Source organism: Suncus etruscus, chromosome 7 (assembly GCF_024139225.1).
Source record: "Suncus etruscus isolate mSunEtr1 chromosome 7, mSunEtr1.pri.cur, whole genome shotgun sequence".
Lineage (NCBI taxonomy): Eukaryota > Metazoa > Chordata > Mammalia > Eulipotyphla > Soricidae > Suncus > Suncus etruscus.
The window spans coordinates 52158441-52184214 of NC_064854.1; the positions used below are offsets into that span (position 1 = coordinate 52158441).

General features: G+C 44.1%; 1 protein-coding gene across 1 annotated transcript in view; it reads right to left on the minus strand.

Annotated features, from left to right (window-relative positions):
• Positions 1-25774, minus strand: part of HMCN1 (hemicentin 1) — a 414107-nt gene that overhangs the window by 84125 nt on the left and 304208 nt on the right. Inside the window, 16 exon segments of the mRNA XM_049777571.1 lie at positions 1021-1299; positions 2386-2483; positions 3721-3904; positions 4218-4342; positions 7598-7757; positions 8438-8587; positions 10706-10837; positions 10938-11019; positions 11608-11810; positions 11918-12031; positions 13204-13365; positions 15518-15614; positions 17108-17295; positions 17856-17969; positions 20975-21169; positions 21999-22149. Coding sequence (XP_049633528.1) covers positions 1021-1299; positions 2386-2483; positions 3721-3904; positions 4218-4342; positions 7598-7757; positions 8438-8587; positions 10706-10837; positions 10938-11019; positions 11608-11810; positions 11918-12031; positions 13204-13365; positions 15518-15614; positions 17108-17295; positions 17856-17969; positions 20975-21169; positions 21999-22149 — 2434 coding nt within the window.

Here is a 25774-nt window from a genome sequence, read left to right on the forward strand (position 1 = left end):
GCTCTGTATTTCCATTCATATTGCCATAAGGAAAAGTATTTGTGGTTTGTGAGAAAAGTTGCAAAGCTACTTGGCAACTGGTATTGTGATTTTTTTTTTCAATGAATGATGATTTGAAAGTCAAAGTGGGTACTCTTGAGATGGGTAAAAACATGCAATTTAAAAGTGTAGACTCTACATAAGAACAAACCAATATGAATCTAAAAGAAATTTGAAGAATAAGGTAGTATTTATAGTATTTACTCTCACAGCAAATGAGTCTAACAATGACTATGAACCAGAAGCTTACAGGTACAGAGGTTAAAGATCTTTCTGTGAATGCCAGTGAGCACAGTTTGATTCCTGAAACTGCAGAGAATCTTTTGATCAACACCAGGAATGATACCTGAGTACAGCTCCAAGAATTACCTCTAAGCACTTTTGATGTGGTTCCAAAAAAATGAAGAAAAGAAAGCAAACAAAAGAAATTTCCTTCCAAAATAATTTCCAAAATAACAAACAAAAGAAAACAAACAAAAGAAATTTCCTTCCCTATTCTTGAACATGTATCCTACTTTAGAGAGAATTCTTCCTTGGTATCATCTGCCTGTTGACACAATACTTCCTTCCTCATTACCATAAGTCTATCACGTGCTGACATACTTCCTCACTATGATATGTCTGCCTTCATGTTAACATGGCATTTCCTCATTCTGGTACATATGCCCTCATGTTAACATGATATTTCCTCATTATGGTACAACTGTTACCTCATGTTAGCATGGTATTTCCTCATTATAGTATTTCTGCCCTTATGTTAACATCATTATTTCCTCATTATGGGTATGTCTGCTTTCATGTTGACATATTTCCTGTCTTGATATAATGCATCTGCTTTCATGCTGACATGATACTGCTTCCCTCATGATAATACATCTACCTCATGCTGACATGATACTTCCTCACTATGGTATGTCTTCCCTCATACTGACATGACACTTTATCTGTCATCATGGTACATCTACCCTCATGCTGACATACCTAGGACTTTCAGGAGAAAGTGTTTGCTGACTTCTCCTGCTTCATTGGAGGCAAGGCAGGTGTATCTTCCTGAATCTTCCATCCTTGCTACAAGGAGCTGAAGGACCATCCCCTGAGAGCTTATTGTCATGTGGTCATTCAGCCCCAAAGGCTGGTTGTCTCTCAGCCAGGTCAGATGGGGCACTGGGCTTCCATCCACAAAGCAGGTCATTGAGGTAGAACTGCCCTTGACAATTGTGATTTCCTCTGTTCCCATCGCATTGTCCATACTTGGTGGCACTATAATCAAAAGTGAAGTAGGCAAACTGAGACATCTCTTATCATGTCAAATTGATTTCAGCAGTTCCATTCATTCATGTTCAGTCTCAATAAAAAATGTAACTATAAAATATAAATAACATTCATTGATGGCTTTGCTATAAAAATATGAATTAAGATAGGCTACTTATTAAACTTCCGAAAAACGAAAGAAATAAAATCTCCGAACTGTTTTCTTGTAGAACACATGAAATTTAAATGTGTTTTAAATTTTGGTTTCTTTAAAATTAATTTATTGCTGCAACATGAATTTATAAGAATACAGATGTTTACATGAATTAGAGGGACAACATTACCTATGTCCAAAGTGCCAATAGCCTTCCATCAGGCTCCTTAAGACCCCCCTTTCCCCCTTTACTTAGTAACCTCAGTTCTGTGAAAGGATTTGATTTTGCTAGACACTGTTCATTGCTTTGCTTCTTTATATACTAACTTGACTTAGATCTTCTCATGTCTTAGGTTTGTCTTACTAATTTGCTTAGATGCATTATACAGTTCTAATACTATATTTTTGGCTAATTGTGTGGAATAAACGATATATCAAGTGCAGAGTAATTTTAGTCATATAACCGAAGTAATTTGTAGGCTATCATAATTATTCAAATACTCTGAGATATTCTTAGGAATTGAGAAATATGGACCAGCAAATCCTAATATTTCAAAAATGAGATAACCTGAATTATCTACGTGTTCTGAGATATACATATTCCACATGCCCCCTTCATATTTTAAATATTCTGCACTAGCTTCTCATATTACTAGAAAATAATCAACTTTTTCTTTGCCTAAAGTAGCTAGTCTTGGGTTTTAATTCAAATGCTATTTTTTTCAAATGTTAACTTTAAGCATCGAGGTTTTATTATAAAATTCCATTTGAGTACTGTGACTTGATAGCACATGCCAAGAGGTGTGGACCTTCGAGGACCAAATACACTTGCCCCTCATTTGCAAGATCCAGTTGTTTTATTAGAGCAAGAATTTCTTTAACCACCTACAGCAATGAGCACTTGTTCAGGATCAGAGCACCACACACATTCCAAGACCTACCCAGAACTCGAAGGCTGTAGAGTTTATTGTCTACACCGGCTCTGTTAGAGGCCATGCAGGTATACATGGCAGCATCGGCCACTTCTGCTCTCACAATCCTGAAAAATATCAGAAGCCAATGGATCAGAATCTGGTTGCATGCTTCAGCATCAGAAGCCCAAGCCAGGGGCAGTAACTCCACAGGAGAAGGAAGCCAGAAACCCTTTCCCTAGTCTCGGTTCTAGGTGATGGAAGAGGTGAAACTGTGATTGGAAGGCTTAAATCTCTATCCTTACAAAACAGAAATGCCTCCAACACAACTCAGCAGGCAGAATTCCTCAAACAAACCCAAGGTAGGAAGACAAGCAGAGTAGCCAGACAAGCAGGAGATGGGTATTTCCAGGGCACATTCATAGACAACAATGCCAAGGAGGCATCCGGCCATTTGGTCCCAAAAATCTTGTGTCCAAGCAATAGTTCTTGGTATTAGCAATGTATTAGATTTACCTATGACCAGATATGGGAATTCACTAAACACTAGCACTCAGCTAGTGTTTAGTAAGTGAATTTGCTAATGAATTTGTTCATTGTTGTGTGAAAGAATAAGTCATCATTTAAACATTTGCTGTTATCCTTCCACTCAAAAGAAATGCAAAGGAGAAAAAAAATCAGTAGCCAAACTGAGAAGCAGCTACTTGCTCTTCTGGAACCTATGGAGGTACAGCTTCCACCAGAAACTCAGGTTCATTGTTCAAACCCGTCAGAGGAAATAAACCATCAAATAGAAAAAGCCCTTGGATTGGCCCTGCGGCTGCTCCTACCTTCAGGGGGCACTCTGGTCCACAAAGGAAACAGACTTTATTTTTTATTAAAATTTATTTAAAAAACCATTGTTTTCAAGGCATGGAGACCTGAGTTTTATAAAACTTCTATACAAATACAACCACTGGTGTCAAATCTCTCCAACAGTGCTCCTATACCCTGTCCCCCCTCACTGCCGCCTGCCCTCCTGACAACTATGTTATACGTCTCTCTGGTTGCAGTTCAAATCTCATGTTGTTAGTTATTGAGTCTGTGCTTTGGGTGTAGCTACCCCCCAGGATAACCAGTACCCCTGGTCCACCATCACTTTCCTCCCTCACCTTCTTCCTTCCACCTTGGTTTCTTTCCTTCTCTCTTTCTCTTCCCTAAGCTCTGGGTTCCAGGGTGCACTCAGCATCCCCCCACTTTACTCCATTCCATTCCTCACCCCATTATTCTATACACATGAGACCATCCGGGGGAGACACTTGCTTTAGAAGAAGGCAAGTGCCTGACCGCTAAACCCCTCTTGCACAGGGCCCCCACAAGGCTGACCTGAGGACCTGCCCCCCGGAGAGCAGCCGGAGGTGTGGGGACAGGGGTAGAGGGAGCCCATTCTTCAGCCAATTGATCTGGGGGGCAGGTGTCCCAGTGGCTCTGCACTCAATGTTGATGGAAGTATGCAGTAGAGTCGCCCGCTTCTCAGCCTCTTCTCTGTTACCTCGGATCGCAGGTGGAACTGGGTAACAGAGAGATAGAAGGAGTGAGAGAAAGAGAGAGAGAAGGAAAGAGAGGATGAGGGAGAGAGAGGGGGAGTGAGAGGGGGAGAGAGAGGGAAGAAAGGAGAGAAAAGAAAGATGGAGCAAAAGGGAGAGAGAAAAAGAGAGGAAGAGACAGAAGACAGAGAGGAGGGGGAGAGAGAAGAGGGAGAAAGAGGAGGATATGCATATTAGGACTTCAAATCCTAGAAAGGACTTCTCCCTTTTTTTGCATTGTACCCCAAGAGCAAACAGCAGAGGCAGGGCCAGGGAGCGAGCGGGCTTCCCTCTCACCATAGACATTCACGTGGAAGATTCTGTCTTCCTCCCCTGCTGCATTGCTGGCCACGCACGTGTATTTCCCTGTGTCCGCAGGGCGGGCTCCCAGGATGCTTAAAGTGCTGCCATTGACCATCAGCCTGGAGAGAAGGTCCCAGGAAGGCAGGGAAGGTCATTTGTGTGTAGAAGCTCTAGGATGGGCATTTCACATCAAGTGTTCTGTTTTGGGGGGCCACACCTGACAGTGTGTATTAAAGGGTTTACTCCTGGTCAGGTTTAAAGACTACCAGGGATGCCTGGGAATCAAACCCAGGCCAGTTGTGAACAAGGCAAGTGGCCTTCACACTGTCCTGTCTATCTAGCACAAGATCGTCTGTTTTTTTAAATAAAGTATTTTAGGACCAGAGAGAAAGCTGAACTGTCTGAGCAACTGTTTTTTGTTTTTTGGTGGTTTTTTTTTTTTTTTTTTTTTTTTTTTTTGGCGTTTTTGGGCCACACCTGGCGGCACTCAGGGGTTACTCCTGGCTCTGCGCTCAGAAATTGTTCCTGGCAGGTTCTGAGGACCATATGGGATGCTGGGATCTAACCAGGGTTGGTCCTGGGTCAGAAGTGTGCAAGTAGCATGCAAATGCCCTATGGCTGAGCTACGCCAGCCCCTGAGCATCTGATTTTATATAGAATACCCCAGTTTTATTCCCAGTGCCCCCGAATACTCCTCAGAATGACCCCTGAGAACAGAGTTGTGGTGTAACCCAGGAACCAAATAAAGAAGAAGAAAAATATCTCCAAGTAGTACGATATTAATATGCACAGACAATAAAGAAGAGAGCCAGGAGGACTAGTCTTCGGTAGGAAGCTTGTCACAAAGAGCAAGGGAGTGCGATGAGGGCAGAGAAGGGACCATATAAAAAATGATAGTTGGAAGTGATCATTCTGGACAAGAACTGAGTGCTGAAAGGTGGGAAAGTGATAGGCATAATACCACTTCAAGTAACAACATTGCAAACTATACTGCCTAAAAGAAAAATAGGGGGGGAGGAAGAGAAGAGGAGAAGAGAAGAGGAGAGGAGAGGTGAGGAAAGGAGAGGAGAGGAGAGGGGAGGGGAGGGGAGGGAAGGGAAGGGAAGTGTTTGCCACAGGCAAGCAGGGGGAAGGGCAGGATAAAAGCAGGAGGAAACTGAAGACATTGGTGGCAGGAAATGTGCACTAAGGGAAGGGTGCTGGCATTGTATGACTGAAACTTACGCAGGAACAACTTTGTAATTATGTATATCATGATGATTCAATTAAAGAACTTATTTATTTTAAAAATATCTCCAAGGGGCCCGGAGAGATAGCACAGCGGTGTTTGCCTTGCAAGCAGCCGATCCAGGACCAAAGGTGGTTGGTTCGAATCCCGGTGTCCCATATGGTCCCCCGTGCCTGCCAGGAGCTATTTCTGAGCAGACAGCCAGGAGTAACTCCTGAGCACCACCGGGTGTGACCCCCCCAAAAAAAAAAATCTCCAAGGACTGGAGAAATAGTATAGAAATTCTTGCTCTGAAAACAACCAAAATGGGTTCAATCCCCGACTTTTTCTGAACCCCGCCAAGAGTGACCCTGAAGGCAGAGCCAGAAGTAGACCCTGAACATGATTGAGTATGTCCCCAAGCAACAGCAAAAAAGGACATTTGCTGTGAAAGAAGCAGAAAATCTCTACCCCGTTATCCAATCCCATCACTCTGGTATGGGCATAGGAATTAACGTGATTGAAACTGGGATTGGGTGAAGCTGAACCTTTCCTCATACTGCCTGAACCATTATGGCTCCTGGTAGTCTATTGGTTTCAGAATATATAACACTGTATTAGCAGTTAGTGGCTTTTTGTGGGACATTTTGTGGGATGAAACTGGCTAGATGTTTTTAGGAAAGAACCAGTTAATTCTTTTGATCACATTGCCTTTGGGAAGAACATTCTGAGTGTGGGTTGGAAAGACAGTTCAGTGAAAAAGGTGCTTGACTTGCAGAAGGCTGACCCAGGTTCAATTTCTAGCACCCTTTGTGGTACCCTGAGCCCTGCCAGGAGTGATCCCAAAGCACTAAGCCAGGAGCACCACTGAGTGTGTTCCGAAAACCAAAGAAAGGAAAAGAGAAAGAGAAGGAAAGAGAAGAAAGAAGGAAAGAGAAAAGAAAGAAAGAAAGAAAGAAAGAAAGAAAGAAAGAAAGAAAGAAAGAAAGAAAGAAAGAAAGAAAGAAGGAAGGAAGGAAGGAAGGAAGGAAGGAAGGAAGGAAAAAAGAAGAAAGAAAGACAAAAATGAACGAAAGAAAAGGAGGAGGAAGGAAGGAAGGAAAGAAGAAACAAAGAAGAAAGAAAAAAGAAAGACAAAAATGAAAGAAAGACAGAAAGGAGGAGGAAGGAAGGAAGGAAGGAAGGAAGGAAGGAAGGAAGGAAGGAAGGAAGGAAGGAAGGAAGGAAGGAGTTAGAGCTGACCACCATCTGGCAAGGTTGGAAGACAGATTAGGTAGGAACTAAATCCATACTCAAAGACTCCCACTAAAAGAGGGTAAGAGGAGTCGGAGAGATAGCATGCCTTTTATGCAGAAGGACGGTGGTTCGAATCCCGGCATCCCATATGGTCCCCTGTGCCTTCCAGGGACGATTTCTGAGCATAGAGCCATGAGTAACCCCTGAGTGCTGCCAGGTGTGATCCCCCACAAAAAATAAAAATAAAAAAAGAGGATAAGAGAGTTCTTGCCAAAGAATCTGAGCCCGGCTGAATTGTGTCCTTTGCTTGGTGGGTGGAATGACCCACAGTCATTCTATGGGGACCAAATATGGTGTTGGTACTGCCAGGAGCTGGAAGCACAGATTCTGACTCTTGTAGAGGCCAGTCCAAGCCAAGGCAATGGCATCCTGCACAATGCCAGGCATGATGAAATCATGCAACTTGGATGGAACCAGAGGGTACAGAGTAAGTGAAATTAGTCAAAGGAAGGTCAAATACCTGATGCCTTCACTTGTCTATGACAAACAGAATAAATAAAAAGGCAAGAAAATAACTGAAGGCATCAAAGATAGGCTCCAGATTATAGACATAAAAAGGACCCAGAAGGAGAGAAATGGAGAAGGGAGTAAAGAAAAATGTATGGGTGACAGGGGCAGGAGGCAGGGCTTTTGACACATGTAGACTCGTGGTACAGAGCAATAAATAACACAGAACAGGAGACCCAGACCACAATAAGAGGGAAAAATGTGCTTGTTAAGGGGCTCAGGGGTGAACAGGGGACCCTGGCAGAGGGAAGCTGATGCTGGTGGGGGCCTTGGTGCTGGGACATTGTCCTCTAATACTCTTTCCCAGACACCTTTGGAACTCACATTGCCTAGAGGGAAACTGAAATGAAGCAGAGAGACCTACCGGGTTCTTTGGGCCTCCCCAGTCTTCAAGACTTTGCCATCCTTCAGCCACTGAATAAGGGGGGCAGGAAAGCCATTTGCCTGGCATACCAACTCCACACTTTCTCCCTGCAGGATGCCAACTTCACTTGGCATTTCTGCACCAGCAATATTCGGAGGAACTTTGGATGAAAAAGGAAGACTTTTGTCAGAGCTCAAAGACAGAAATTTGAAGAACTGTAACCAGATCCTTTTCATTTCTTTCTCTTTTATTTTTAAGTACTATTGTACTGAAAACCACGGTCTCCCATGTCTTCTCAGAGTATCCCTCAAAACAGTTCATTTTCTTTTTCTCATGGAGGTCAAGGCAGAAACATATGAAGACAACCTTTCTCCGACACGTATTGGCCATTTTCATCTCTTACTCTTTAGATTAGAAATTCATGGTTGGCTCAAGAGCAGGCGATTGTTATCCTCATGAATGACTTTTTCAACCTCAAAAATGACTTTTTCAGCCTTTTTTTTTTGGTTTTTGGGCCACACCCGGCGGTGCTCAGGGGTTACTCTGGCTGTCTGCTCAGAAATAGCTCCTGACAGGCACAAGAGACCATATGGGACACCGGGATTCGAACCAACCACCTTTGGTTCTGGATCAGCTGCTTGCAAGGCAAACGCCGCTGTGCTATCTCTCCGGGCCCCTTTTTCAGCCTTTTAACTGTTAAGGGAATAGCACCAGGGCAGGAGTGATAACACAGTGGGGAGGTATCTAAGGGGATCATTTTACTCATAGTGGTGACACTGAAACCAAGTATGCCTCCTCAAAGGAAATAACAGGATAGAGAAGAGGAAAAGGAGCACAGACCTTGGATGGAGAGACTGTAATGTTTGTGCGCTTTGCCTTCCACGTTGGATGCGATGCACGTGTAGTTTCCACTGTCTGAGCGCTGAGACCGTGCAATTTTGAGTCTGCTCCCCCCAGACAAGATGTGTACTTCCAGGGAATCCAAATTTTCTAGAAGTGGGGAAAGAAGCAAGACAGTACTGAAAATCTTTCAATCAATGTTTTTGTTTTGTTTTGTTTTGTAACCACGCCTGGTGATGCTCAGGGGTTACTCCTGGCTCTGCGCTCAAAAATTACTCCTGGCAGGCGCGAGGGATCATATGGGATGCCAAAGATCGAACCTGGGTCCGTCCCAGGTCGGCAGCATGCAAGGCAAATGCCCTATCGCTGTGCTATTGCTCTGGCCCCAATGTTGCTTAATTTTTTTCATTGCAATACAGCTGACAATAGTAGTGAAGTGGTCATTTTTATAACAAGAGCAGAGAATTAAACCCATCCAGTTCTATTATCTAATTCCTTTCATTGTCTCTTTATTCTCCACATCTGAGTGGGATCACTGAAACTTCTTTTACTTTTGGCCTCACTTTACATAGAACAACACCCTACAATTCCAACCACGAGTCAGCAAACTGCAAATGTTCATCATTCCTCATAGCTGGCACAGTCTCATTGAGTATAGACTCTACATCAGCTTCATCCCTTCATCCCCTGGACACTTGGATTGTTCCCACATCTTGGCTACTGTAAACTGGGCTGTGATGAATACAGGTCCACTCAGATATATTCTCAAATGAATGTTATTTTTTAAAATTTGTTATTGTCAATTGTTTGTTTGAGGGCCACATCTGGCAGTGCTCAGGGCTTTTTCCTAGCTGTGAGCTCAGGGATAACTCCTTGCTGGGCTTGGGAGACCATATGAAATGCCAAGGATCAAACCCAGGTTAGCCAGAGCCCTATCCACTCTACAATTGTTCCAACCCCCCAGATAAATGTTTTTCTGTTCTTAGTGTAGAAACTCAGGAGTGAAATGCAGAATCCGTATGCAAGTTCTATTTGTGTTGTGAAGTCTCTTTGAATCAGAAGAGTTATTGTATTTTTTTAAAATTTAATTTACTTTATTTAAAGAGCATGTATCACATTTTGACATAGTTGATCATAATGTACTTGTTTCCAGGTAAGTGGGGGTGAAATTATTAGGAAAGAGAGTGCAGCAAGAAGCAAATTTGGAGAATTATAGTATCTACAATAAAGTCATGAAATCACTGTCAGAAGCTTTTGTATGATCTTGCTACTAGTTCACCATTCTCTTACTTCATTTGTTCCAGAACATTAGGTGAGAGCTCTTGTGTGTCAATAATTCACTATAAAAATGTCTTAACTGGGGACTGGCATGATAGTGCAGCAGGTATAGCAGGTATAGGTATTACTTTATCTGTGGTTGATGCGGGTTCGATCCTCAGCCTCCCATGAACCCTATCATGAGTAATTCCTGAGTACAGAGCCTGAACTAACCTCTGAGCATCACCCAGTGTGACCATCCAAAAAAAAAACAAACCCACAACAAGTCTTCAAAGAACATTTCTTAGAAGTTCTTTATTTGACTTGAGACATTGTTTGAAATTAGTCTTTTCTGAAAAAGAAAAAACTGCTTTATAAAATGAGTCATCATTTTATGAATGTTTAAAATTTTTGATTTCAATACATATGGGGCTTTTTCTGTTGTCTTTTAGGCAGATTGCTGGCTGTGCCTTGGAGACCCAGCAGTGCTGGGAGTGATCCCAGGGTTCCCACGTTAAGCCTCAACTTGAACACGTGAATCATCTTCTTGCCCCCATGAGGCTTCTCTGAACTAACCACCGGGGGTTTGTATAATGTCCAAAAGGCACCAGCTTGATGAGGCTGGGAAGGAACCTCAGGAATCGGGGCACATACCTAATTTCCATCTCCAGCTCATCATGATCCCTGAGAACCACTGAGCCAGCTCACCCAATTGCTCAGCATCACCAGGAATGGTCTCCTGACCCCCCCAAAATACATTGAGAAAATGTGGGGAGAGATAGGCTAGGGTGAAGGCTCTTGCTTTGTGGCTAACTCCAGTTCGATCCCTGACACCCCACAGGGTCCCCAAGCACAGTGTCATTAGTGATCCCGAAGCACAGAGCCAGGAATAAGCCCTGAGCACCACCAGGTATGCCCCCCCAACCAAAAAACAACCATAATACTAATTTCTGGTGTGTGAATCTAGTGACAGAAGAACCAGAGATAAGGTGCCAGAAATGTGCCCCTCACCCAGGTGCTTCTTGTTCTTCAGCCACACAATAGAGGGAGGCGGGATGCCCGTGGCGTCACATGCCAGGCTCACGGGATTGCTGATGGTCTCCACAACAGCTTCATGCTCAGGCCCTTCAATACTCGGCGGCACTGTGGAGAGAGTTGATGCTGCAGCCACATTCAGAGCCACCAGCTGACTCGTTCTTGCCCCTCATCTGGGCCCAGAGCTGTGACAGACACACAGACTCACCATACACATTGAGGTGGAAATTTTTATCATCCTGCCCTGCGACATTGATGGCCTGGCAGACATACTGGCCCGTGTCAGACACCTGGAAAAGACAGAGATGGTGGTCCAGGTTCCGCAGTGTGAGAGATGGCTGGGTGCTACCTGCATGCAGGTGAGTTCAGGACTTGGTCTCAAATTCTCTTTAGCACTTCTGCTTTCTTCTTTCAAGCAAAAACCAGGCCATGCTGGACATAAGGCTAAGAGGGCTGAGTATAGGCTCTGCACTTGGAGGGGCCTGGGTTGGAACCCCAACATCACATAATCCCCTAAGCATCGCCAGGAGAAACAACTGAGTACTGAGCTGGGAGTTGCTTGAGAACACTATGTGATCTTGAAGCAAGAGTCAATGGTCTTGAGGATGTTAATTTATTTTTTAGGGGGGATGTTTAGGGGTTTGGGCCACACCCAGCTAGGTTCAAGGACCACTCCTGGCAGTTATCAGGGGACCACACATGATGCCAGGGATTGAACCAGCATTAGCTGCCTTCAGGACACACAAGGTAACTTCTGAACCATCTCTCTGCCCCTGAGAATGATAGTTTTCAATAAATTCATTTTCCCACTGGAGTCCTGTGGAGCCTCCGCTTTCTGCTCTTGCCCAGTCCTCCCAGTCAGGGTACAGAAGCCGAACCTCCACTTTCAGAATATGCAGCATCTGGCCCTCTGCCAGGATGTCCAGGTGGGGTGACCCTGCGAGCGCACGCCCATTCTTGTACCAGGTGATGCTCGGGGCTGGGACAGCATTGGACTCGCACTCCAGTGACACAGAGCTACCCTCGCGGACATTCAGGACCGAGAGAGACTCGCCATTCTGGTCCTTGATGCTGGGGGGCACTGTTAGGGAGGAGCAAGAACACAGGGAGAGAGAGTGCATGCAGCCTCTGGGCATGACAACAACAGCTACAGACAAGGAAAGAACTTTCAAAGGCATGAAAACAAACCATAAACTGTCAGGAAGATACTCTTCTTGCTTTCCCCGGCCTGGTTGACTGCGATGCAAGTGTATTCGCCAGCATCGGAGACTTGGGCACGGAGTAGCTGCAATGTACGGCCACCTGCCAGGCAGAGAATGAGACTGAATCCTGCAGGTCATGTTGGCCTTTCTCCTCTGCCCACAACTTCGAGATGCCCACCACTTTCAGAGTCACTCTGCAGCTCCCATCCCATCCCTTCTGTATAAGTCTATCTCAATAATGGAAAACATTTCTCATTGTTTTTTCTCTAGGAATCAAACATGAATAGGACTGTGTTGGGCCCAGGGTGCAGTGAGTTAAAACCAACATATGCTCATATTATCATCAACACAAACAGTACAGTGTCTTGTGCATGTGTTTTTCATCATTTTATGAAGTTAGTGCCCAGCAACAGGTCCCTTTCTCAGCCCCCAGAGTCTTCAGGTGTGCTCAGAAATGCTCCTGTCGGGGCCGGAGAGATAGCATGGAGGTAAGGAGTTTGCCTTTCATGCAGAAGGGCATCGATTTGAATCCTGGGATCCCATATTGTCCCCCGAGTCTGCCAGGAGCGATTTCTGAGCGTAAAGCCAGGAGTAACCCAAAAAAAAACAAAACAAAAAAATGCTCCTGTCAGTGTGCAGAGAGAAGCCTGAGCTCACTGTCTCTACTTAAGGGGAAATACTGAGAAGCTATTGGTCTTTAATCTTCTGATTTCTGGATTTTCGTGACTGCACATTTCCATAAAAATCACACTTCTTTTTGTTTAATTATTTTGGGGGCAGTACGCAGTTGTATTCAGAGGATACTCCTGGCTCTGATTTCAGAAATAACTCCTGGCAGGCTCGAGGGACAACATGAGATATGGGGAATGAGACCAGGTGGGCTGTGTGCAAGGCAAGTGCCCTCCCCACTGTGCTAACACTCTGATCCTAAAATTTTTGTTTTGTTTTGGGACCACAGTCAGTGATGCTCAGGAGTTACTTCTGGCTTTGCACTCAGGAATCTTGATGGCATACTAAGAGGACTTCATGGGATGCCGAAAATTGAGCCCAGGTTAGCAGCTTACAGAGCAGGTACCTTACCCACTGTACTATTTCTCTGTTTCATAAGTCACACAGTACTGGACAGACACAATAGCATCAAGAGTGGTGTAAAAATGAATGGGTTTAGGAAACCCATTTAGAGTTGACCTAAGGACCTTCATGTTTGCAAGTGGAGAAAAATGGGAAGTGTGGATTCACTCCCTGAGTGGGCAATGCTAGCTCCTTCCTTACCAGGCACCACCAGCATGTTGGGGCTCAGTGTGACTGGCTGCCCGTTCTTGAGCCAGCTAAGATCCGGAGGGGGGAACCCAGAGATCTCACAACTCAAAGAGATAAAATTGTTCGCCACGACTGTGAGGTTTTCAGGGTTGTCACCGATGACACTTGGAGGAACTGTGGGGATAAAGGGAATGAGTCTGGAGTCGGGCTTGAAGAGCAATAACATCTGTTGTCACTGCTCTCGTTTCCAGCCTCAAGTCAATAACCAGAACTGTCTCTTCAAACTCAAATCTCTGAGATCAATATCTCTCCCACTGAAAGAGAGAATTGAAGACTTTCTTCTCTCCCTCCCTGTCATCCTTTCTTCCCTTCCTCCCCCTTCCCTCTCTTTTCTCCTTCCTCCCTCCCTCCCTCCCTCCCTCCCACCCTCTCTCCCTCCCTCCCTCCCTCCCTCCCTCCCTTCCTTCCTTCCTTCCTTCCTTCCTTCCTTCCTTCCTTCCTTCCTTCCTTCCTTCCTTCCTTCCTTCCTTCCTTCCTTGTTTTGGGGCCACACCCAGCAATGCTCATGCTCAGGGCTTACTCCTGGCTCTGCACTCAAAGATCACTCCTGGCAATATTCAAAGGACTGTATGGGGGCCAGGCCCAGGTCAGCTGTGTGCAAGGCTAACAACTTCCTCATGTTACTATCATTCTGGCCTTGAGAATTACAGGTTTCTAAGACAGGTTGAGTTTCTATATTGCTTGTGAAATGTGATTAATGATTCGTTGTGTGTGTGTGTGTGTGTGTGTGTGTGTGTGTGCGCGCGCGCGCGCGCGCGCATGAATGCAATGTGCATGTATATGCAGCTACCAAATAGGTGACCAGACAGTTGAGGGTCCTTCCTGGTAATTAGCAGTCAACTGAGTTATACACAAGGCCCTGGGGTGTTTCTTGTGCCCTGAGTATGAAGGATCATGTAGTTTGGGGTTCAAAATCCAATCTGGTTGGTTTAGCCAATTCCCCAGCTGTACTGTCTCCCAGCTTCAGCTGATTATTCCCAAAACAATTTTATCACTGTACAAAAAGAGATTTTTTTTGGTTTTTGTTTTTGGGTCACACCCAGCAGTGCTCAGGGGTTACTCCTGGCTCTATGCTCAGAAATCGCTCCTGGCAGGCTCAGGGGACTATATGGGATGTTGGGATTCGAACTACTGTTCTTCTGCATGCAAGGCAAACACCCTATCTCCAGGCTATCTCTTCGACCCCAAGAGATATATCTTTTAATGTTTTTTATTTATTGAAGAAAATGCATCACATAGTTGACATAACTGATCATAATACAATTGTTTCAGGAAGACCAAAAGCAAATGATTAAAAAAATAAAAATTTGAAAGAAAGGAGAGATATTTCTAACGGTACATTTGTAGAAAATATTTTTGTGATATATTTGTGAAAATATTCTTTTGTTGTTTAGTTTTGGGGTCACACCCAACAGTGGCCCAGAATTTCTTCCTGATTCTGTGCTCGGGGTGGGAATTGAGGGACTCTATGTAGTATTAGGGATAAGACCTATGTCAGCAATGTGCAAGACAAGTGCCAGAGTCCCTAATCTACCATTTTTCTGGCATCCACTAATTCACTTCAATCTTCATTTAAAAAATATTTCTTGAATCCCTCCTACAAGAAAATATAGTTGCTATTACCATGTAGGGTGATCCACTTAGTGTCACAATAGACATTTCACCAGAAACACCTGTTCATGATTTGAGGGCTGGTCCATTGTGCTGAGCTGCCCTAAACACTGATTGTCTCAGCCTGCCACCTTAGGCATAAAACTCAATTCCTGTCTGAGGCTTCACAGCCATTCCTTTGGGTATAGAGCTACATCCAGTGAGTGCTTTGAGTTCCATGTGATGCTCAAGATAGAACAGGTGGAACCTGAGGCAAAACTCAGGATCCAGCTTTTTGGAGCAAAGGCACCAAGAGTCCTTGTTCTTAACTCCATATTTATAGCAAATGTGATAAGTAGTCATGAGAGGGGGAGAATGCCTGCATGGACATAACTGAGAAAGGACTCAGAAGAAAGGGATATTTTACAACATACTTGTTGGGGTTACAGAGATAGCTCAATGGGCAGAGCATAAGCTTTGTATGTGGGAGGTCTGACCTGGTCATCATTGGAAGTAAGTCTGAGTACTGAGCTGCGAGTTGCCCCAGGCACCAGTGGGTGTGCCAAACCCCATATCCCCCAAAACAAGATACTTATTTTGAGACCACTTTGTCAAAACCAGTTTTCAGCCTGGAGAAGTAATCCCATCATGGTAGCTTCTGGAACTGACCACTAACCGTGAACATTGAGGTGGAAATACTTCTTGGCACTCCCAGCTATGTTCTCAGCAATGCAAACATATCTGCCAATATCTGTCATCTGAGCATTTAGAATCTGGAGGGGGGGTGAGGATAAAGACATTGCAATGGAAGTGTGAAAACTTGTCCTACTGGTCATTGTAAATTATACATATTCTCTTTAGTTCATACCAGAGAAACAGAGAGAAAAATACTCTAGGTCACGGTGCAGACAATGGCTTTGGTGAAGTCATCCAAACATTTATCTATATAAGAACTTATCATCAGAAAGGGCAATTTTATTTATATGTGTGGGATAGAGATGAAATCACTGTCCTTAATTTATTTCCCATAGCCCTGGTGACATCTCTGTCAATTTGATTTTGATGCAACAAGGTGTTAAGTCTGGGTGGCCTAGTGGTTGCTTTGGCAGATCAAGTGCTAGGAACTGGCAAGCTTGGTCTGCAGGTGCCCCCTTCACCCTCCTGTTGGACCCTACAGGCCTTTTTGAGAAACCAGAATTGGCCAACAGAGCCTGGGCCAGAAGGGGAAATCAGCTCCTTGCAGCAATCAGACTCAAGCCCAGCCAAGATCAGTCAAGACAAGCATCAACCTCAGTCATCAACAGCTGAGTTCAAAGTCATAAAACCAGAAAAATCTCCAAATACTCATTGTTCTGTGTTGGCTGGTTAAACTGGCTGGTTTTGTGCAGCAGAAGTAACCAACAAGACAATTCGTCTTTATTTTATCACAAGGAGGTGGCTATCATATTTCAGATCTTTGGGCACTGGAAATAGGAAGATGCATTTCAGGAGAAGCTGTTTGATTTCCCAAAGTATTCAGTAATAGGTGGGGAATTAAAAATTATCATCATTATTGTTATTGTTGTTCGGTTTTGTGGTCATGCCTGGTGGTGCTCAGAGCTGACTCCTGGCTCTGCACTCTGGGATCACTCCTGGCAGAGAAATTCTATGGGGTTCTGGGTATTGAACCCGAGTTGGCTGTATGCAAGGCACTTGCATACTCGCTGCACTATTTCATTGGTCCAATATAGGACAAAATTGCATCTGTAGGAAACTTTAAACCACCTAGAAAGGTTTTTTGGTTTGGGGGCCACATAGAGTTTTTATCAAGAAGATCATATTTCACTAAGTTCAGGTGTCTGTGTGTTGAATGGACACTGAAATTTTTAGAAGAATTCACACCAAATCCTTAACATAAGCAGGCTCTCATAGTGGGCCTAAAATTAGGGAGAAGGATCTGATTGCTCTTTTGGGGATGTTTTTGGTTTAGGAACACACATGTTGTGATCAGAGCTTACTACTGACTCTGTGCTCAGGTATCACTCCTGGCAGGACATGGAGGACCATATGGGATGCTGGGGCTCAAACCCAAGTCAACTATGTGCAAGGCAAACACCTTACCCATTGTACTATATCTCTGGCCACGAAGTTCTAATCTTAGGTTTTCTTGATGGTTCTTTTTATTCAGCAATATTTGCCACCCCCAAAATCATCTTGGGAAGTCCAGATGACTATTACAAGGAAGAACAATGTCACATAAACCACTTTAGAGCTGGCGATGCATCACCTGCAGAATTCTCCCACTGGACAGCAACTGATGCTGAGCACTGTCAGACAGCAGGGTCCCGTCCTTCTGCCAGGTGACCCTTGGGGCTGGACTGCCGCTGGGGACACACTCCAGACGTGCGCTCCTGTTCACCAGCACGGCCACCTCCTCAGGCACAGGGCCCTGGGCACCCTTGATGATGGGGGGCACTGAGAATGGGCATAATGAGATAGGAAAGAGGCATTTGCTAAGGTGTTTCTCAAAATGTCTAAGCATCTAGGCTAGTGAGAGGAAACCCCGGGATACAGAGATGGGGCATAGAGAAGGAGGATGTTCTCCATGCTAGAGCAGATTATTGGGGACCTCTCTCCTCCTCTCCCTCCCTTTCCCTCTCTTTCTTCCTCCCCTTCTCTCCTTTCTTCTCACTCTACTCCTTCCTTTCCTCTTTCCCTCTTCCCTTCCCTCCCTTCTCTTTCCCATAGTCCTCCCCCATTCTTCCCTCCTCTTTCTTTCTTTTTCCCTCCTTTTCCCTCTCTCCCACTCTCTGACTTCAGGTTCATGAGTCAATAAATTCTCTCTTCTTTCAGTCTCTCTCTCTCTCTTTTCTGCTATGGGATGTTTTCGGAACCCTGCACTCCTAACTCCATGCCCTGGATGCACAGAAGAGAATCACCCATGGGGCAATGTCTGGCCCCTCCCACCTGCCTCCTTGAAGTGCCCAATCCAGCGCTGCTGCATGGGAGGATGTGACCCCACAGAAGCCACTTACTCAGCACTCGAACATCGTACTGGAGCGAGTCCTCACCGACCTCATTCACAGCCACACATGTGTACCTGCCCGCATCCTCAGCCCTGGCCCGGGGAATCTGCAGCACACGCCCTCCTGAAAAAATAGGGCCGGTTTCTTCTTGTGCTTTGAGCAACTCAGATTTAATTGAAAACACTTTTAATTTTGTTTTGTTTTTGGCCATACCCGGTGATGCTCCTGGCTATGTGCTCAGAAATCGCTCCTGGCTTGGGGGACCATATGGGATGCTGGGGATTGAACCAAGGTTCGTCCTGGGTCAGCCATGTGCAAGGTAAATGCCCTACCACTGAGCCATCGCTCTGGCCCCTTACTGCAAACACTTTTTAAACCAAAGGGGACAGAGGGGAGGCCATGCAGTGCTCCGTAGGGCACAGTCTCTGCGGACACAGCCAGCATCTGCACCATGAGCTCTTGTACTATTAATGCTGGAACATGACTGCAGTAGGACAAAGGGGACAAGTTACACTTTGGTTCACTTCACCTTGGAGGATTAGCACTGAGCTTCCTAACAGTCTGCATCAGGACTATTTTTCTTAAGTGATGGGATTTATATTACACATATTCACCTCTGCTGACCAGCTGTTTAAATTCATTCCATTTGCTCCATGGCTGCCTGTTGAAGTCTAAGGTTTCCCAGAAGGAGCTGAACTGAGTGAAACCTGAGTGAAGCATTTTGTGAGTCCCTAAGTCCTCATGAATCTGTATTCCAGAAGGTAAAGAATCATCTCATATATAACCATGTCAAGAATTTCTAATCAATATTGTCATTCAAATTCCACTGTTACTTTAGTGCCATAATCCCTATGCCCCTTTTGGAGCTATCTTTAGCCCTAAGCCCAGATCCAATTCCGGATCACTCATGGGGCATTACATTAAGTGAACAATTTGACCAATTCTGGGAATCTCCTCTGAAAGTCTGGAAAACAGAAGCCTTAAAAATTTTATTCCACACAATGGAATACTACATGGCTGTATGGAATGATGAAATCATGCAATTCACTGTAACATGGGTGGAACAGGAAAATATGTTAAGTGAAGTCAGCCAGAAGGAGAAGGCTAAACACAGGCTGAGATCACTTATATGGGGTATTTAGAATAAATGCATGAGGGAACGCAATGGTTTAAAGAGGGGGCTCCCTAGATCAACCTTAGCTCCAAAGTATAGGGAAGAGAAGGGGAAAAAAAATCAAGTGAAGGTCGGGAAAAGAGAAAGATGAGAAATAACAGGAGTAGGGGCCAAGGGACTCAGGCATGTTGCGGGTGTGAAAGTATATATCTACAGACCCAAACCATGGAGTTAGCAACCCTGAAATCCCGAGACCCAAACGTGAACAACCAAACTTAAAAAGGTGCCTGTGAGGATGGCAGGCTGGGAGCAGGGTGTAGGAGGAGGGAAACTAAGGACACAGGTGAAGGGAAAGGGACCTTGGTGGTGGGATCATTGCTGGAACACTGTCCATCTAAAACTCAACTAATGAGGGGCCGGAGCAGTGGAACAAGCGGTAGGACATTTGCCTCACACATGCTAACCTAGTGTGGGAGACCGAGCACCCCACATATCAAAGGAACTCTGAATGAATTTTCCACCGCCTGCCTGATTCAAGCCACAAAAGTTTGCATAGCCCCGAACCAACAGAAAACTCTGCAAATAAATTTAGCTCAGCACAAAGAATCTGGCTTAACCAGATTCCTTAACCTTTCCATGGAACCTGTTTTTGTAACTGCTCTCAAGCATGTAGTTATAGATAGGTTTTTGTAAGGTTTAAACTGTGATCCTTATTGCTTGCACAAAAGAAAGATCTAAATGGAAAATAGGCTAAACAAAAAATTGTATTTGCGTAAATATCAATTAGCTATTTGTTTAAGGATTTGCTTCCCCTCCCCCCATCCTGCCACGTTCCTCTTTATCCTTCCCGCCATCAAAATGTGTTTATGCTCCCATTGGTTAAAATTGTTGTACTTGTACAAATCTGATTGGTTTATGTTTCAATCCTATGTTACTACTCCTCCCACTGGAGCAGGGCATAAAAACCCTGCTCTCCCCCTCAATAAACCTCTCGACTGGCATACGTCACCCTGAGCGTTTTACTAACTTCTACAGATTAATTTTCTAGGTGTTCACAAAAGAGCTTAACACTCGCGAATTATTTGTAGTTGCCTTCTGCCTTCTGTCCCGGTTGAGAGAAAGCTGCTGGCCGGAATTCTCTCCCAGTAAAGGGCAGGAGCTGAGGCAGTTACAACCTAGGACAGACAGCGGTTCGATCCCCCTGTGTCCCTTCTGGTACCCCAAGCCAGGAGCCAGGAATAACCCCTGAGTGTCACCGGGAGTGGCCCAAAAACTAAAAACAAAAACAAAACAAAACAAAAAAGCTCAACTAATGAATAACATGTTAAGTCAGTTATTTAAATATAAATAACTTAGGGCCAGAGAGATAGCACAGTGTTAGGGCGTTTGCCTTGCACATGGCTGACCTGGGATGGACCCAGGTTCAATCCCCAGCATCCCATATGGACCCCCAAGTCTGCCAGGGCCATTTCTGAGCACAGAGCCAGGAATAACCCCTGAGCACTATGGATGTGGCCCAAAAACCAAAATAAATAAATAAATATCTTGGTAAAAACAGTGCTCTAATAAAAATTTTAAAAATCGATAGCATTCAAGTTAATTTCAATTTTCCCATCCAAATATGTGAAATGAATCATCTTTACTACTGAGTCATGATAAACACATTAGTAAATGCGAGTATTAGTTTGTTGCAGATCTGTCTTAGAAGAGCAGAGATTCTCAAACTACTGCCCACTTTCCAGGAAAAACAAACAAATATCACTCAGTGTACCTCCCCCACCGGAAATCCACTTTCTTGAAGAGGAAAACAGAAAGTCCCCTGAACCCTTAATTGCACTCTAGAGGTGGAAACCACTGTCCTGGGTAGAAAACTGAATCCGTGCCATAGGTCTAATACATGACAATACCATAGCTGGAAAAATGACCCATTTTATTGATCTGAGATCTGACAATCAAGAGGCTGGACAGTATATTCCTCTCATGGGTCTAATGAGAAGGAGCATAGGTTACTTACCTGGCAGAACGAGCACCCTGTCACCTGAGGTCAGGGGTCGACCATCCTTGTACCAGGTGAGAGTGGGGGGTGGTGCAGCACTGGTCTCACAGTGCAGTGATAAGGGGTTGTTGAGGAGCACATCCTTGGCTTCACCAGCTCTGCCTGTGCCCAGCATGTTTCCAATTTCCCAGAGCTTCTGGAAACTCGGTGGCACTATGGAAGGAGAGGGTGTTTTAGCACACTCCAGATTGCCATGGTCATGACACTGAGAAGAGGTCACAGCTGTATGTAAGTCACAAGAGTGCCCAGGAAGTGTCATCCAGGAGCTGATTTGAAAATATTGCCAGGCTTGGCCACACATGGTGGTAACACTCTGGCCAAAGTTAAAAACAGGTGGTGGCAGGGAAAGTCTGTCATGATCTTCAGGAGGAAGAATGAGGAACGTGGAGCCTGCGGTCTATTACTGGCCATTCTCCAAGAACAAGAACTCAGCGGCCTAAGGATGAGTTCAAAGGGCACCACCTAAAATGATCATCATCAAGACAGACCAGCAACGGCTTCCAGTGCTCGGTCTTACTAAGGCTGAAGGGCTGATGCAATCAGCATATCTCAATACATCTAACTTCTTAATTTTCGTTCAATAAACTTGAAATACAGAAAGAAAAACTCATGGTATGTTAGATAAAAGCAAATGTGAAAGTCATGTTCATTATAAGTGAAACATAGCTAAAATATTCAGAAGGAAACACTGACAGAGAGATGATGTTCTCTGCTAAATACTCAAGTTTATTTATAAAAAATAAATCAAATCAATACTTGTTTTTACTGCTTTGGCAAATAACAGATATCATATGCAAGGGCCAGAGAGGTAGTACAGAGGTTAAGGGCTGTCCTAGCAAGGGATAACCCTTAAGGTCTCTCTAGCTCCTCCAAAAATGACTCTGAACACAGAGTAAGGAGCAAACACTGAACACCACCCGCTGTGGCCCCATACCAAAGAAGGGAATGTAAAATCATGTATAATAAAACACAGAAGTGTTACCTTGTATATTCACATCAAAATCCAGCTCATCTTCACCTGCAATGTTGGAGGCCAAGCATGTATAGCGGCCAGTGTCTGAGATCTGAGCTTCCTTTATCTGAAGCGTGTGTCCGTTTGCAGCAATTGTCACATGGTTGTCTGACTTCAGGGGCTGTGAAACCATCACAAGTGGTGCTCAAGTTAACACTCCAGACTAACAAACCCACCAAGAGATCATGGGGTTGGGACATTTCATGACTCTTCAAGAAAGATATGCTACGTGGAAGTATTCAAAGCAATAGTTCAATTGATTTACTTTGCTTATACCAGTGACTTTTGCATTAATCACATTTTTACTTGTTGAAAATGATAGTTCCTAGAGTTTAGGACCATGTATTTTGGTTAGTACATTTAAAATAGCTGCTATTTTGAGGGTTTGGGCTATCCTCAGTGGTGCTCAGAGCTTATTCCTGGTTATGCTGAGGGATCACTCCTGCTAGGGCTCCGGGGATTGAACTCTGGTCACCTGGTGCAAGGCAAGGACACTCCTGTTGGATTAACCTGATGCCACCCCACTTTGTATACACCTTGGTACTCAGTGGTTGGAAACACCTTTGAATGTAGCGCCTTGGATTGGTGTTTAAACCACTTGTTCTCTACCCCAGGGTGTGGTCTGATTCTTCCTAATAAAAACCCCTGGTCTCAGGAAAATGTTCTCTTATGTTTCTGGCTTTCCTCTGCTAAGCTGCCTGCTTCTTAGGAGTGGAAGGCTTGCATGTTGGAGTTCCTGAACCTGTTTCACTCCCTTCAGTGTGTGTGGCTTATTTCCTGTATCGGCATTTGCTTCCAGACCCACATCTCTCCAGTGTCCTGGTTTTGGAGCTTGAGGTTTCATTTTCAGACCCTCCCACTGTACAATGACTCTAACCTACACTTAAAATACTTTTTTTATTTGTTCATTTTTGGGCCACACCCAGTGATGCTCACCCAGAGGTTACTCCTGGCTGGGTGCTCAGAAACCGCTCCAGGCTCAGGGGACAATATGGGAAGCCAGAGATCAAACCCAGGTCTATTCTTGGTCAGCCGCATGCAAGACAAACACCATACCACTGTGCTATCACTCCAGTCCTTAAAATGCCCACACCCAAATACTTTTTATAGCGAAAAATGTTCTTAAGAACATGGACATATGTCAGAAACAAAGCTCTGAGCAGCTGCCATAAGGACAACAAAAGAACCTCATCCTTTTCTAAGTAATGCACAGTTGTTTTAGTGAAAGATTGAGGACACTTAAGGATCTGATTTGATCTAAAACATCACTAGTGTTCATTAAAACATCATTAGTGTTCATATAAAATGATTATATAAATAGAAACATATAAATAGAAAGCTTTTACCTAGAGAGATTTATATAGTTTTATTCATTAAGTCAATGATTTCATTGGGCATTTAGCATCTTCTGGAAACTTCTATTTCCAATAAATTCCCTCTAGACCCTTCAAGGCTTCACTTTTTGGTTCACTGTCATTCCTTCCTTTTCTCATAATCCTTGGTGATGTCAGGACTATGAAAAAATGCCTCTCACCCTCTCTCTTGTCCCCAACCATAGACGCTACATACCCCAAGCTAAGGCATGCCTTCATACTCTATTCAGTCTCAATGTATCAACTCCTAAGTCCATCCTCACTTCCTCCCAAATCCCCACTTTAATGACTTCTTGGACCATGGCCAATGCCACGACATATGGCTCTTCCAGAGTCTCCATGGCCAGTGTCATGATGTACAGCTTTCCGAGGTCCTCCACAATCAGTGCTATGATGTTAAGCTTTCCCAGACCCTCCTCTCCATGGCCTCTCACTCTCCTTTTAACCATTATCCATCTTGTTCTTCTCCATGCACTCATCAGCCCTTTGCCCAGCAAGACCCTAATCCTGGATTAAACTGAACAACTTCTGGTTTACTCAAAGACTTTCTCCAGGAGATAAGGCTTCTCTTACCTTCTACATCACCAATTTGTCCTATCATAGAGCAATTTCTGACATTACACAGAAACCTCACCAGAGGGAGTCCCCTCTACACTCTCCTATTCCTTTTCTAGTCAATGACTTAGAACATTTTATATCTGTACTCTGTCCTTCTATCTTTCCTGAATCTTCTCCAGATTTGGGCCATCTCTACGTGATCAAAATGCCATGGTCCAGTCATCCATGGTATCAATCTTGTTAAATTTATGGCTCAATTCTTGGTCTTTATTTTTCCAGATCTTTAAAATTATCATTATTAATGCCTTCCTCACACCTATATTCATTGCAGCACTATTTACAGTAGACAGAATCTGGAAACAACCAAGATGCCTTTCAACAGATGACTGGCTAAAGAAACTGTGGTGCATATACATAATAGAATATTATGCAGCCATCAAGAGAGATAAAGTCATGAAATTTTTTTATACATGAATGGACATGGAAACTATTATGCTGAGTGAAACAAAACAGAGGGCCAGAGATAGACACTCATCTATGAGTTTTAAGAAAAATAATAAACATTATTGTAATAATGACCAGAGACAATAGAGATGAGGGTTGGAAGGACCAGCTCACGATATGAAACTCATCACAAAGAGTGGTGAGTATAGTTAGAGAAATAACTACACTAACAACTATCATGACATGTTAATAAGTGAGAGAAGTAGGGGCCAGAGTGATAGTGCAGCAGGTAGGGCGTTTGCCTTGCACACGGCTGACCCAGGTCAGGCTTGAGTTTAGTCCCTGGCATCCCATGTGGTCCCCTAAGCCAGGAGCGATTTCTGAGTGCATAGCTCATCAGTGGGTGTGGCCCAAAAACAAAAATAAAGTAAGAGAAGTAGAATGCCTGTCTCACTACAGGCAGGGAGATGGGGGCATTGGTGGTGGGAATGTTGCACTGGTGAAGAGGGGTGTTCTTGTTATGACTGAAACCCAACTACAAACATGTTTTTAATCATGGTGCTTAAATAAAGATTTTATAATTAAAAAACAAACAAAAATTATCATTATTTTGGAAAATTTTTTTCAAATGATTTCATTTCCAGGACATTCTAAATCGTCACCTACATCTGTGTGGGTGCATGAGCAGCCATGGCTAGACATGAGGAGAAAGTTGAAAATGAAATATTTCAAAGGCAAAAGGGACACTTTGCTTCTCATCCATGCACACTCACAGGAAATGCATTTGCAGCAGGAAGCAAATTTCAGGAGTTGGAAATCAGTAAAGAAAGTGGGAACTGAGCCTAGTAGAAATTCCCAGTTCTGATAGATAATGGTTTCGAGATGTGACCATCTTATTTTATAAGATGGTTTTATTTTTAAGTAGTTGCCATCCTTGCAAAATCCCTCTGTGATCAGCAAACTTAAATTATGATCACTGTCCTGTATCTGATATCACCACATTAAGCTTTGGAAACTGGAAGTTCACCGACCACTTGTGGTTGAGAAGCAAGCCAAGACCAAGGCCAGCTAAGCTCCCCTTATGCCTGATGCACACTGAGAGCAGCTTGAGAGATGGTCTTTAATCCAAAACCCACAGCACACAGGCTGGGAAAGCCAGCATGAAAGAAAACAAGTGGAAGGAGGCATGAGGTTGTGTGGTCTGAGAGTTGGGATATCACCATGGGGTCTGCCTCTGAATTCAGGCCAGGTGCTTAATCAGATTTGGGGCTCAAGCAGCTTCTGGAAATAACCAAAACACATCTTCTTTTTATAGAAGAGCAGACAGTATTTTGAAAAACTTTTGAATGAACTCAGCACCATGTTCTACAG